This window comes from Lepidothrix coronata, unplaced genomic scaffold, assembly GCF_001604755.1.
Source record: "Lepidothrix coronata isolate B3197 unplaced genomic scaffold, Lepidothrix_coronata-1.0 Scaffold206, whole genome shotgun sequence".
Classification (NCBI taxonomy): domain Eukaryota; kingdom Metazoa; phylum Chordata; class Aves; order Passeriformes; family Pipridae; genus Lepidothrix; species Lepidothrix coronata.
The window spans coordinates 840012-852744 of record NW_016690386.1 but is presented as its reverse complement, the minus strand read 5'-3'; the positions used below and the strand labels follow the sequence as shown (position 1 = coordinate 852744).

The 12733-nt window shown below is 38.4% G+C and overlaps 1 protein-coding gene across 1 annotated transcript in view; it reads left to right on the top strand.

Moving 5' to 3' along the window:
• Nucleotides 1-10133, top strand: part of TPH2 (tryptophan hydroxylase 2) — a 52540-nt gene extending 42407 nt beyond the window's left edge. Inside the window, exons 9-11 of the mRNA XM_017832804.1 lie at nucleotides 927-1022; nucleotides 9028-9161; nucleotides 9250-10133. Coding sequence (XP_017688293.1) covers nucleotides 927-1022; nucleotides 9028-9161; nucleotides 9250-9424 — 405 coding nt within the window. The 3' untranslated portion in view covers nucleotides 9425-10133. The remainder of the gene's footprint in view (nucleotides 1-926; nucleotides 1023-9027; nucleotides 9162-9249) is intronic.
• Nucleotides 10134-12733: the final 2600 nt, after the last annotated feature.

Below are 12733 nucleotides of genomic sequence, written 5' to 3'. Positions count from 1 at the left end.
TCTCAACTGTTTGATCTAATATCAAAAAGCAATCTCGATGTCTCATAACAAAACCAAACTAAAACTCAGTACCATAGGAGCAGAAGAGACTGTCATCTTCTGCATTTAGTGGACAGTGGGCTATCTGTGCTTCTTAAGGTCTTCCTAACGTTTAACTTTGTTGGGTGGCTACAGCAAAGTTAAATACCACAATGTTATTCTCATTTAGCATATCTCTTTCACTACTTCTCATCAATTTTACAGCTCAGATATGTTACCTGATTGAATGTAGACCTAAAAAACAACTGTAATGGATTGGTCAAGTAAACTCATTTGACTGACTATAATTTTCTTTCTGTAATTTAAGAAGCCAAATGCCCTATTAGTTCTTCATTTATGACAGACATTTATGACAGAGTAAAATCTTGTGAAGACTAAGGCCTGAACTCAAGAAGGCTCTTACGCACACGCGTTTAAGTAAATTCACTACGTTGCAGACTTTAAAGCGATATCAGCTTGAATGCAAAACTGAATTAGATCCCAGAGATCTTGAGAGGTTCCTAGACAGTCGGACTGACTACCTTGCAGAATTTTATTTTAAGGCATCTCATTTGTTTCAGAAGGTTTTAAAAATCTCTGCAGATTCCTATCAATGCATTTGATACCTAAATGATCTTGCTTGTCTATTCCTAACTGGCCATGCCTGGGAACTGCTTGGTTGCCCAGAAAAAAAGCAGAATCTCACATTTTTGTTCAAAGCTCCCTTACTGCAGAACATGACATTTAAATTACTTGGCAGTAATAATGTACTGTATCTGAGTTTATATTCAAGACAGGTAATCCTGAAGAAGTGGGGCAAGTGAATGAATATGGTACTGATTGTCATAACGCTTAACTGCACATTTGCAACTACACTATATGTATCTGAATATCTGTATATTTTACAGTGCTATTTTTTTACGATTGAGTTTGGCCTTTGCAAGCAAGAAGGACAACTACGCGCTTATGGGGCAGGACTTCTGTCTTCTATTGGAGAATTAAAGGTATGTACCATTAAAGCAGAATCAACCTTTAATCTTAACAAAATAATAGTTGGATATAGATATATTGACTCTCAAATAACAGTTAAAATTCTCAAGATAAAAAGCTGATACTTAAAATGTGGTATTGACCTAAAAGCTTTGTTAAAAGTATCAGCTGGCACTTGAAGCATGAAACGGACTTGTAAGTCCCAAAGTACCAAAACAACTATAAACTACAAAACTTATTTCTGTTTGAATTTTCATTTCTTGTAAAAGGAGGCTTATGGTTTCTAACAGGTAAGGTTGCCTTGGGCCTCTAAAAGCTTTGTTTGGATGAGAAGCATATATTTTTAACATCCACAATAAAGTGTTAGAAATCAGACATGGTTGTGTTATAAGTAATCCAGTGTATTTGAATGGATTCATTATTGATATGAAAAAACCAACATTCATTGAGGTCCATTCAGTAGATTATTCATATTTACAATTAAGGAATGTGTATAAACTCATGCTAGACTTGCCTATTGAGCCCTATTCTTATAAAGGTGAAACTGTTTAACCTTGCATGGTGTGATTAGTTGTAGCAGATGATTTATTGCCTCTTTTTATGCCTACAAAACATGGGAAACAAGCAAAAGGTATTTTGTCACAAATGTAGTATTTTGAGACTTAGTACATCTCTCTGTTGGCAAGATGGGAGGGAAGGGTAAAGAGAGGTAAGAGTACTATCTTCAGGGACCCAAATGACCTCTTGGTGGCTTTGCAGGTAAATATTTGTTTTTCAAAAGCATATATGGAATAGTATTTCAAACTATTCTGCAATATATCTATTGTTTATTTGTGTTAAAACATCTTCCCAGCCTCCTGGGCTGGCTTTCAGTGAACTATCTGGCAGTTTAATAGAAATACCCCAGTCTCTTTTTGCTGTTTATTTCACCTATAACAGAATATTTGTGGTGAAGCTCCTTAGTCAAACTGCTGTTCTTTCAGTAGAAGGCAAAAGGTCGAAGAAAATTACCTTTTCCAGTATTTTTCCCTTGGCTGCACTAGAGATGCTCTGAGTTCTGTGCATACTTCAGCCAAAGAAGCATTCTTTATCTACCTGGCAATATTCTATACTCACAGCGCAAAGATGGTTAAACGCAAAGAGATGAACATGTCCTGCTTGTTTTCGTCTGGCCCAGCAACATTCAGTGCCGAACCCCGAACTCTGTGCAGTATTTTGCAGAGAATCAGGCCTTTTATTTAAACTAAGAGATATAGTCGCTAGGTTATGACCCTGAAAATACCTATCACATAATTTACAAAATCTAAGGGCATAAAAATGAGGAAATGGATAGTCAAGAACATAATAAGTCTTCTACCATCACTGTTACAAACAAACGTATTATTCTTGTCAAGTGTGCATATTTTGGTATCACGCATTTGTGATCCCAGGTCCGTATTCTTTGCTCAACAGTAATCTCAGAGTTTAAGTGCAAAGAATAATCCTTTTGAAAAGCAACAGTATAAATTAAATAATTTGCCCATTAATGGACTGTATCGATCTTCTTCAAAGGTATGGCCATATATATATAATAGTAATTTTGCCATAAATCAGTAATATTATATACTTTTCTATTACTCTACATATATATCTTGTAGATATGATGCCCGAAGGGACTATTAGACCATTTGGTTTGATCTCTTGTGTATCATAAGATATTATATTTCACCAGATTGTGCATATGCTTAGAGACTTAAATGAGACATTTTGGTTACTGAAAATTTGTGTATTGTGGGAACAGAACAGCACTGTACCACAAGTAGACATAGTCTCCATGAAGGGCCTGATAAGGTGAAAAATGTCCAGAAAGCCTTTGTGGGACTGTGCCCCAGAGTAGAAAAGAAGGTAAAAGGTAAGGAAAAAATTGCAAAAAATGACTAAGTTTTCTGCTAAAGTGACCATGGGAGAAGCTGTTTCTAGACCACATTCATGGGCATGAATGTGCTTCTTGTCAACAAGATACATCAGGCAGGTGCTTAGGTAGGAGAATGTCTGGGCACCCATGACTTCGGTGCACAGCCTTGCATCAAACCATTGCCAGTCTCTGCTGTTTCATGGGAAAGCAACCTCCCTTACTAGCCTTTTCTGTTAGCACCTATTGGGAGGGAAAATGTCTTCTTTCATCTGAAAGTTTCTGAAAAATCACGCTAATAGACTGTTCTGGAGATACTGACTATATCAATATCCTGATTATAACCAAAATCCTAATGGATGGCAGCAATTGTTCTGAAAATGATGACAATACCAGCTATTTCAGTGGTGAGTGGGGACGAATAGGAGAGTCAGATTGCATGGCCAGGAAGCCTCACCCTTGTGTGTGCAACACACGTACTTCTCACAGGTGTCAGAGTGAAAATATTTCAGAAATAATTACTGCCGTTCTTAAGACAGGGTGATTGTGGGCCCACAGTCACTTCTGTGAAGAAGTTCAAATACTTAAGTATCCTTGTCACTAGGAAGGCAGATCTTGTTTCAATTTTGAATTTTTATACCTTGACTTTATAGAATCACAGAATAGTTTAGATTGGAAAAGACCTTTAAGATCCTTGAATCCAACCGTCAACCCAGCACTGTCAAGTACCATTAAGCCATGTCCTCAAGTTGCCATATCCACACATCTTTTAAATACCTCCAGGATTGGTGACTCAAGCACTTTCCTGGGCAGCCTATTCCAATATTTGGCAACCATTTCAGTGAAGAAATTTTTCCTAATATCCAGTCTAAACCTCACCTGGCGCAACTTGAGGCCATTTCCAATCATCCTGTCACTTGCTACTCAGGAGAAGAGACTTACCCTCGCCTCAGTACAACCTCCTGTCAGGTACTTGGAGAGAGTGATAAGGTCTCCCCTGAGCCACCTCTTCTCCAGGCTAAACAACCCCAGGTACCTCAGCACTGTCCTTCTCTGGACATGCTCCAGTGCCATAATGTCCTTTTTGTAGTGAGGGGCCCAAAACTGAACACAGAACTCGAGATGTGGCCTCAGTGCTGAGTGCAGGGGGACAGTCACTGCACTGGTCCTGCTGGCCATGCTATTGCTGATACAATCCAGGATGCCATTGGGCTTCTTGGCCACCAGGGCATGCTGCTGGCTCATATTCAGCTGCTGTTAACCAGCACCCCCAGGTCTTTTTCTGCTGGACCACTTTCCAGTTACTCTTCCCCAAGCCTCTGTCTCTGCATAGGATTGTTGTGACCCAAGTGCAGGACCTGGCACTTGGCCTTTTTGAACCTCAACGATTGGCCTTGGCCCATCAATTCATCCTATCCAGATCCCTCTGCAGAGCCTTCCTGTCCTCCAGCAGAACAATAATCATGCCAGCTTGGTCTTGTCTCCAAATTTACTGAGGGTGCATTCGAGACTGCAGAGGCATTTGTTATTAATATGCTTTTGTGAGCAAGAAGAAAAGGCTTTCTCCAACTGCTCTCCCCATCAGCTCTCTTTTCAATGCAGTGGTATTCACAGGAAATAACATGGTGACCAATTTTATGTATAATTTCTAGAAATTTCTAGAAATGAATGAGCCACACTGTTTGCAGGGTGTAAACGGCCAGCAGTATTTGGTCCTTTCAGTGCAGTGAATGGCTTGTTCACTCTTCTTTGTTTCTGTATTACACTGCTTCACTCTACAAATCTGGTCAACAGTTTTAGTAACAAAGAACTGTAAAAGCTAGAGAAATGTGGGCACCGACCTATCAACATAGGATTCCCTTCAAATTTTTTTCCCCACTCAGTATTTAGACTTAGAATTTCAGATACTGAAAAGTGCATTTCCTGATGTGCATGCTTGGGAAGCATCAAGTAAAAAAACTTGGAAAGCACAACAAAATAAAGAGAAAGAGAAGATTAAAAATGAAGCCTGGGGGAAACAAATAATACAGTAAGTAGTTATAAAATTTCTGCTTAATATAGTCAGGTTAACTCTAGCTAACACTATTACACAGTATGTATTTGGGGCTTAGAGATAAGGTGGAAATAATGTACATTTCAATTATTAAAACTATTTCTAAAAGGCAGTTCAAATGTCTTTGGAAATTTTAATCCATTTACTTTGTATGATGCTCTCTTGAACTCTTTCACTAAAGGAGCCTCCTATCCATTTCAGTTGGCTGTAGATCAAGTCATATATCCCTGTTGTATGCTTCTATATTAAACGGAGAGGTAGTCTTCAAATCTTTCTGTATAAATTTTTAAGGTCAAATACAATATCTAGTTGTATTATTTTGTTTTAATGATCGTTTATTTTAAGAAGAGCCAGCATTAGCCTTTAACACCAAAAAGATTCAAATGTGAATTTTGGCTCGGTTTTCTGAAGAGGATGAAGAAAACAACTCCTGGATCCCAGATGTTCATTTTAGTACTCTTTAGAAAGTCTTTTACTTCTTTGTCTAGACAATATATAAAATTGTACTACTGAAAAAGAATTTCTGGTAATATCAGGACACTGTCAGATTTGCAACTTAGGTTGTAGATAAGCTGGAAAACATTTAAGAGCAGGATTTTCCAAGACTATGTGTACTCTACCAGGAATAACAAGGTGATAAAATCAGTACTGGTACACACACAACTTCTCAACTCAAGTTTTCCCCTTGCTGGCTGAAACTTTTACTTTTTGGGGTTTGTTTTGTTTATTTTTTCTCAAATCTGAAAAGCTCTGGGTTGTATTATTACACTCCAATTTTTATACTCAAGAGAAATTACAAGACCAAACTTTTTTCATGTGTCAGTGATAGTGGTCACTTAAAAAAATGATTCACTGTTGTGCAGTGTGTAAATGCCTGGTGCCATCACACATGCCCCAGTATTTCTGACCGGCTGCCACTGCAAAAACATGTAAGTCTTGTTTAGATCTTGTGCTATATCTTCCATCTTCTGTACAATGCATCAGACAACCTAGACCCGAGAGACCTGTAATGAGTAATGGTTTAATTCTTAAGCTGTCCAGTTGTCTGATACTGCTGCTTTTCCTCAGAATCAGTGATGATTAATTTGGAAGTTTCACTCCAAATTCTTATTTCTCGAATGGAAGGAGAATCACCAGTAGTTTTATTGGCATAAGCAGTTATATGATTCATATGAATGGGCCATTAGGGACAGTTATTACGGATACACAAGATGGTAAGATGCTCTATTTTACCAAAACCTATTTTCCTTGTATTAGCCCTGACATCTCATTGGAGGGGGATAACAAAAGAGGTTTCTGTTGGAGAAATCTACTTTCTCATTTGAATTCACTGAAGAACTGAATGTCCAACCAAACCATAAGTGAATAGCATGAACTTGAAAGCTTTTGGACTCACCAGACCAAGTTTTTTTGTTGAGATTATGTACTTCATAATGTTGAGAGTGCCAAGGACCAACATTTTAGAACACTGTAATGTTTCTTTAAAATGCTGTAGTCAGCTTTGAGTCAGTGTCCTGACCCTTCTAGTTCACACTAAACAGTTTATGATCCCTCTGAAGGTTTGTCTGCAGGCTCAGTTCAGTTACTGAAGTCTTGCATTGCTGGTGTCAGCGTATCAACTTGATAGCAGATGTTACAGATGCCAGATTGTGGAATTTGAAAGCACCATCCAGACTTGCAAAGATGGAAACGTTGCTTTGGTAGCCATGACAATGCCTAATTGATCCAAGAGCCGAAGACTATGTCCTAGAAGGGAGACATGTGACCCAGGTGGGAATTCATCAGAATTTAGGCACTTCATTCCCAAACTGCAATCTTAAGAATAACTGATCAGTTGTCACCTAACTTTGAAGGCATGTCTGAATTCTTTACCCTCTGTTTCCAGGTTGCACATTCTCTGGTGTCCTCACATCCCAGTCTCTGCAGAATTGCTTTGTGAAGCAACAGCTCTGCTCATGTGTAAACTAGACTGGAATCCAGAGTGTATGAGTCATTTCATATGGTTAATCTGAGGAGAATAGCTAGAAGGGCTTTCTCAGAGGACGTCCCCTGTGATAACTAATCAGCTTTTCCTCCTCTTTAAACTCTCTCCTTTTATAAAATCAGGGCTCAGTGACTACAAGAGTTGCTCATGATGTAGGAGCCACAGGCTGAATCCCTTCTCGTCTCTGATGGCTTCAGTCCTAAGGACTAGGCTTGGCCTGGCAGAGGCCATTAGTAAGTAGAGAAGATAACACTGTCAACCTTTCTGTTGAAGCTTTCACAGTACAGGAAAGAATCCATAAGCCAGAAGCGGTCACCTACTGATTCAGTTCCTAAGAAATCATGGCCTGTATCATAATCTTGATTCCAGGCATAGGGCTTCACTCAGTCCTGTCAGAGTTTTAAAACTTTGTGCTTTAGACATTTGAGGCATCAAGTCTCACCTGGAAGTACAAAGACACCTTAAGAGGAGATTTTTTTAATCTATAGTTAACCTCCCAGGGAATCTATTATAATTTTCAGTGAAGAAAAGCAAATTCATTTTGATAGAAGGAGGTAAGTGCCTAAATTTACAGGCATTCACTGGTATGGTGGCTCTGCAAAGAGAAAGTGACAACAGGGATATAGGCAGTAGCCTAATAAGGTGAGCCTGATCTTCAGTCCATTTAGAAGAGGATGCTGGTTGACAGACTATTTTTAATATTTGTTTTCAAACCTGTTCAACTGATGGCTGGCTAGAAACAGCAAACTTTGTGAGAAGGAAAAGATACATGCACTAAAGAAAGGTAATTCTCTGACATTTCATGATTTCATACATTAATTTTTCATGTATTTATTTTTGGAGAGAGAGGAGGTGGGAGGAAGAGGCTCTTGTTCCAGTTTTCTGTCCTGTTATTTGGAGACTGCAGGTTGAGAGCTGATGTGATATTTTCAGTGCCTTTCACAGGGATTTAGGAATGAGCATAAGCAAGAGCATGGAGAAAAGTTGTGGTGAATACCGTAAGGTTAATACCTTACTCTACTATAAAGAATGTCCATGCAGATAGAAAGTAAAGAAATCAGAGACACCTTTGGACCTCAGGGATCTGCTTCCTCACTATCATTTCTTTATGCTTTTCATGCACATCTTCCACTGTGTATAGATATAAGGGGACTAAAGAAGGTTGAAAGGTGACCTAAATATGCTCTTCTTCCTTACCTTGCACTGCCATAACAGAGCACTGAGAATGAAAATATGTATGCTCTGGAAGATAAGGTAGGTCCAAAAGCTAACACAAGTATTCAAGTCGAAAGGGGAGCTAGAAAAGATTGTGTTGGAAAATGTCTCAGTACCTGCTTTCCAGTTTTGAAACCTTCGTGTCCTTCTAGTGGCCTGTGCAAGTCATTTAAAGAGAAAGGCTAATCAGAAATCTCTATTCTGAGTAGCAGCATTTGATGCCTCATCTGCCCAGTGTCTGCCCTGTACTTACCTGTGTCTGTTTAGCTATTTTTTTGCAGTACTATATGGAGCATTATTGCTCAGGTGTATGTGGCAGAAGGGCAATGCATTTCGTCGCTATGCAATACACTGGCATTATTTAATGGGTTTTCAGATATATAGTTTCACTTTCGCTGTCAGGAAAATAGTATATGATGCTGTCCTGAAAATGTAAAGCACAGGTTGTATGAACTGTTTGTTGAGACTCAATTTACCCATCAAGACAATGATGAATTCTGCCAGTTAAATGACATTTTGGGGACATATGTATTTGCAGTTGTACAGATAATGTTTCAAGAATGGTTATTTGATGACTTTCCTGTTTCCAGCTGAACATTTACGTCTGTATATCTTCATGGCAGGTGCATTTCTAATCTCTTTATTATTTCATTATTAGGGGAAAAAAAATTTTCCATAGAAAGAGCTCTTTTAAGTAGCAAATTCACCATGTTCACTAGTCAAACTGAAAAAAACATTGTAGTAAAACAAGAGGGGCTACTAGCTCGTGGGAAACATACAGCACAGCGATATAAAAGCTGTATATATGAACAGTTGTATGTAGACACACAGCAGTATCAAAACACAGTTTAACAGGTCCTGTGGTATATTTTGCAGCATGCTCTCTCTGACAAGGCCAATGTGAAAGCATTCGATCCAAAGACAACCTGTTTGCAAGAATGCCTTATCACTACTTTCCAGGAGGCTTACTTTGTTTCAGAAAGTTTTGAAGAAGCCAAAGAAAAGATGAGGTAAATTATTTCCCCTGACTCAAAAATCCAATTTTCTCTTCTTTAGCAGTTCAAAAAAAAGTTATGTTAATTTTCTTTTTTCTTTCAGGGACTTTGCCAAATCAATCAATCGTCCCTTCTCTGTGTATTTCAATCCATATACGCAAAGCATTGAGATTCTGAAGGATACCAGGAGTATAGAAAATGTTGTCCAGGACCTCCGCAGCGATCTGAACACTGTATGTGATGCTTTAAGCAAAATGAACAGATATTTAGGGATTTGATATGTCTGGCACTGTGATTTGCTGTCAGTTGCTCTTTCTGTAGCCAGTTACATCACATGAGATAGCGGCTAACTTCTCTTACCCATCAGTTTTCCCTCTACAGCTCGGCCTGTGTCTTGCATTGTTGTGTGCCTCTGTCTAGATGTAATGTGCAGACAAACCAAGGCAATGCTAATTTGTAAATGCAACACGGAATGTGGCAGAATATAATCATCAATTCCTCAACACGATGCCATGTACAAGTATACCATTAAAAATTTGACTGGCAATGGTTTCATTTCCGTAAGATGATTCACTTCAATGTTTAAGAAATGATGTTGTTGATTTCATTGAGTCTATTTCTTTATAATCCCTTTCCTTCCATAAGAATCCAGAAAAAATTATTTGTGACACTTTCATTTTCTTTGTAAGAGAATCTGTATTTCTTTCTATAGTGGTAAAGACACTGTTTTGTCCATATATCTGTAACAGAACTGAGTGTCTCTTGTGACTGAACAATACAATTTGTGTACCAGTGCTGAGATCAGGAAGGCTGTGTATTGGTACTAAAAGGTCTCGGAGATTACACATTATGAGAACTCTCAACTGACAGAAGTTCAGTGTGGCTGAGTAATTGCAACACAATAAAAAAGAAACCTCTGACAATTCACGTAGAAAGATAGTTCTGATTCACACTTGCTACCTGTGACAGTTCTGAGCATGCTTCCTCTGCAAGTGCTGTCTGAGAATACGATAATTCCACAGGCCCTTTTACATCACTGTGTGCCTTGTACATTCCCCTGTGTTTTGAACGTACTCCTCTTGCAATTCATGCATAATTTACTTTTCCTCATTATTCCCCATTCAACCTTGACTTGTCCATGCATGACTGGGTCTACGCCGTATTAGTATCAGAACATATAGAATGATGAATATGGAAGCTGTTACTTAATTATAGCCAAAATTATTTTCAGTTAGTAGAATACTTGTGGAGTGATTAAATCATGGAGACACCCAAATCGCCTTGCTTATATTGGATGGATGCAGGTAACGCCTGAGTTAATAAACTCTAAGTTGTCAAGCTCTGACAGATGTACAAGCTCTGTCTGGGGAGCACAGTGCAGAAATATTTGAGCCAGCTCTTATCTGGAAGCAATAATTATGCATGTCTTTCCTTTATCTGGGTTATTCTATTCTCCTATTAGCCAAGATAATGAAGAATTGACTATATTGTATGGACCCTTCTTAATGGAAACCACATGGCTTACGTGGATTATGTCAATATGGGTGAAAGTGTCACAGCTTGTCTACATATATGGAAAATAGGTATCTATTGAAGCTGCTCTCCCAGATGAAAGAGTCATGCAAAGACTCTTAAGTGTTTCTAGCAATTTCAGCATAAAAAGAGCACCACTTGATAGTGCCAGCATATCCTTAAATAAGAGGCAATCTATAAGGATAATTTTCACAGGGAAATCTGCCACCTCCTCAAAGATAACTATGAGATAACAGAAAAGGTTCTTTTCTGTGGATGGTCCCTGCTGCATTCTAATGCTGCTGTTAATAGGGTTTGGAAAAATCTAGTTTTAGATTTAACTGTGACTGCCATTTGTACAAATGGATAACTGTTGAATTATCCCATGGGAATCAGCATGCCAAAGGAGTTTTTAACTTCCCAACGTTAGTGCTGACTGTTTGCTAGCACTTAGCACAGGGGAATTGCTGGCAACCTTAGCAGGAAAGTTTGTGCCTCTTTCTTCACGTGAAATCTGATGAACCCCTTGTAGCCATTTCTGGAGAAAATGAACTGTACTGAGATTTGCTTTAACTGGTCTGAAAAAATCATTGTGCAAGAAATAGTAGATCTTATTTGATTCAAGAACTGACAAAGTACTGTTGCTTGCTTAAGTAAAATAGAGCCACAAAGATCCAAAGCTTCAAAGTTGCTGAGGCTTTCCCTTGAATCAGAATTATGCAGGAAAACTTTAAATACTTATAATATTTGAATTTGTACTTGAATTTTCTTAATAGCTTAAAGTAAGTATTCAACAGCAGTAAAATAACAGAAGCATATCTTTGTTTTGTTTTGTGCTGTTAGCAAGTAAATCTTATTATGGATTAGGGAGAAACCCTTGAAATCCAATAGTCATTTTAGGACTAATGATGGCAAGGAAACTGTCTACAGTGAAGATATAATGTCAATGAAACAGAACATTGTCAAAGGATAATGGGCTCCCACTGCTAGATATATGCTTAATCTAATGATTTTATTTCTGTTATACAACATGATTAAAAATAAATTAACTATAATGGGGTAAGGAATAATAGTGATTTAGAGAGACAATCACTCATTGTTCTTACTTAACAAAGCGGCCTTCTTACAGGCTGCAGAGCAAACTGGTTTTGGGCTTCAGCCAGTCAGGAGCCAGGACTGGGAAGGAATGCTTTAAAATGTGCATTGTTGCACTTTTATGAATCAAATAGTTCCAGTTTAGCTGAAATTCTTCTCTGCAGTTTTAATTAGCAAATTAAGATCAGCCATACAGCAATCTCCTTGGATGACAAGCTCATTTAGGCATAATGCGGGAATTATTGACAGTTATCAAAATTACACTAACATTTCATTTAGAATAGGCCATATTTATCTAAGGTGCTTGTTTAGCTTTAGTGAGCTGGACTCTGGAAATTGGACTTCTGGCTTAGTGTCATTTATTTCCTGTGTAATTCTGAACTGATGCTTTATGAGTCTGAGATATATGCACTTGCTTTGCCGGCACAGACTAAATGGGCCCAAGCTTAATGAATGTAAAGCATTGCAGTGTTTTACTACCGTGCAAAGTCTAAAATGAAAAACAACACTCTGAGACATGGCAGCAAGTACAAATACCAGGTTTCATTTGCCAACCGAGACATGGTTCATGCATTTCATTTAATTTGCTTGATAGAGGGGGTGGAATGGAGAAGGTATTAACACAATATATTGCATTTTCCCTCTCCACTCTTCAAGACCTGTTGGGAATCCTGTTTTAAGTTTGGCCCTAAAATGCACTTTCGTGAAATAAGGTGTCTTTTCCTTTCTTCTTGTTATGATATCCTAATGTGATGGAGAAAATTCCAGAAATTTACTGTACTGTAATGCGTATTTACTGATGCACTGTATTGGATTACAGAAAAAAGTTTCATGTCTTTGAACGGACAGCCTGGCTCAGAGAGCTAAAGCTGCTGAAGGCTTTCACCTACAGGCTGCTGGTGCAAATCCAGCCCAGTCAGCAGTTACTGAAAGCTATCACCAGCCAGCAGCAGCCTGGCTTCTGTGTGATGAACTGGGAA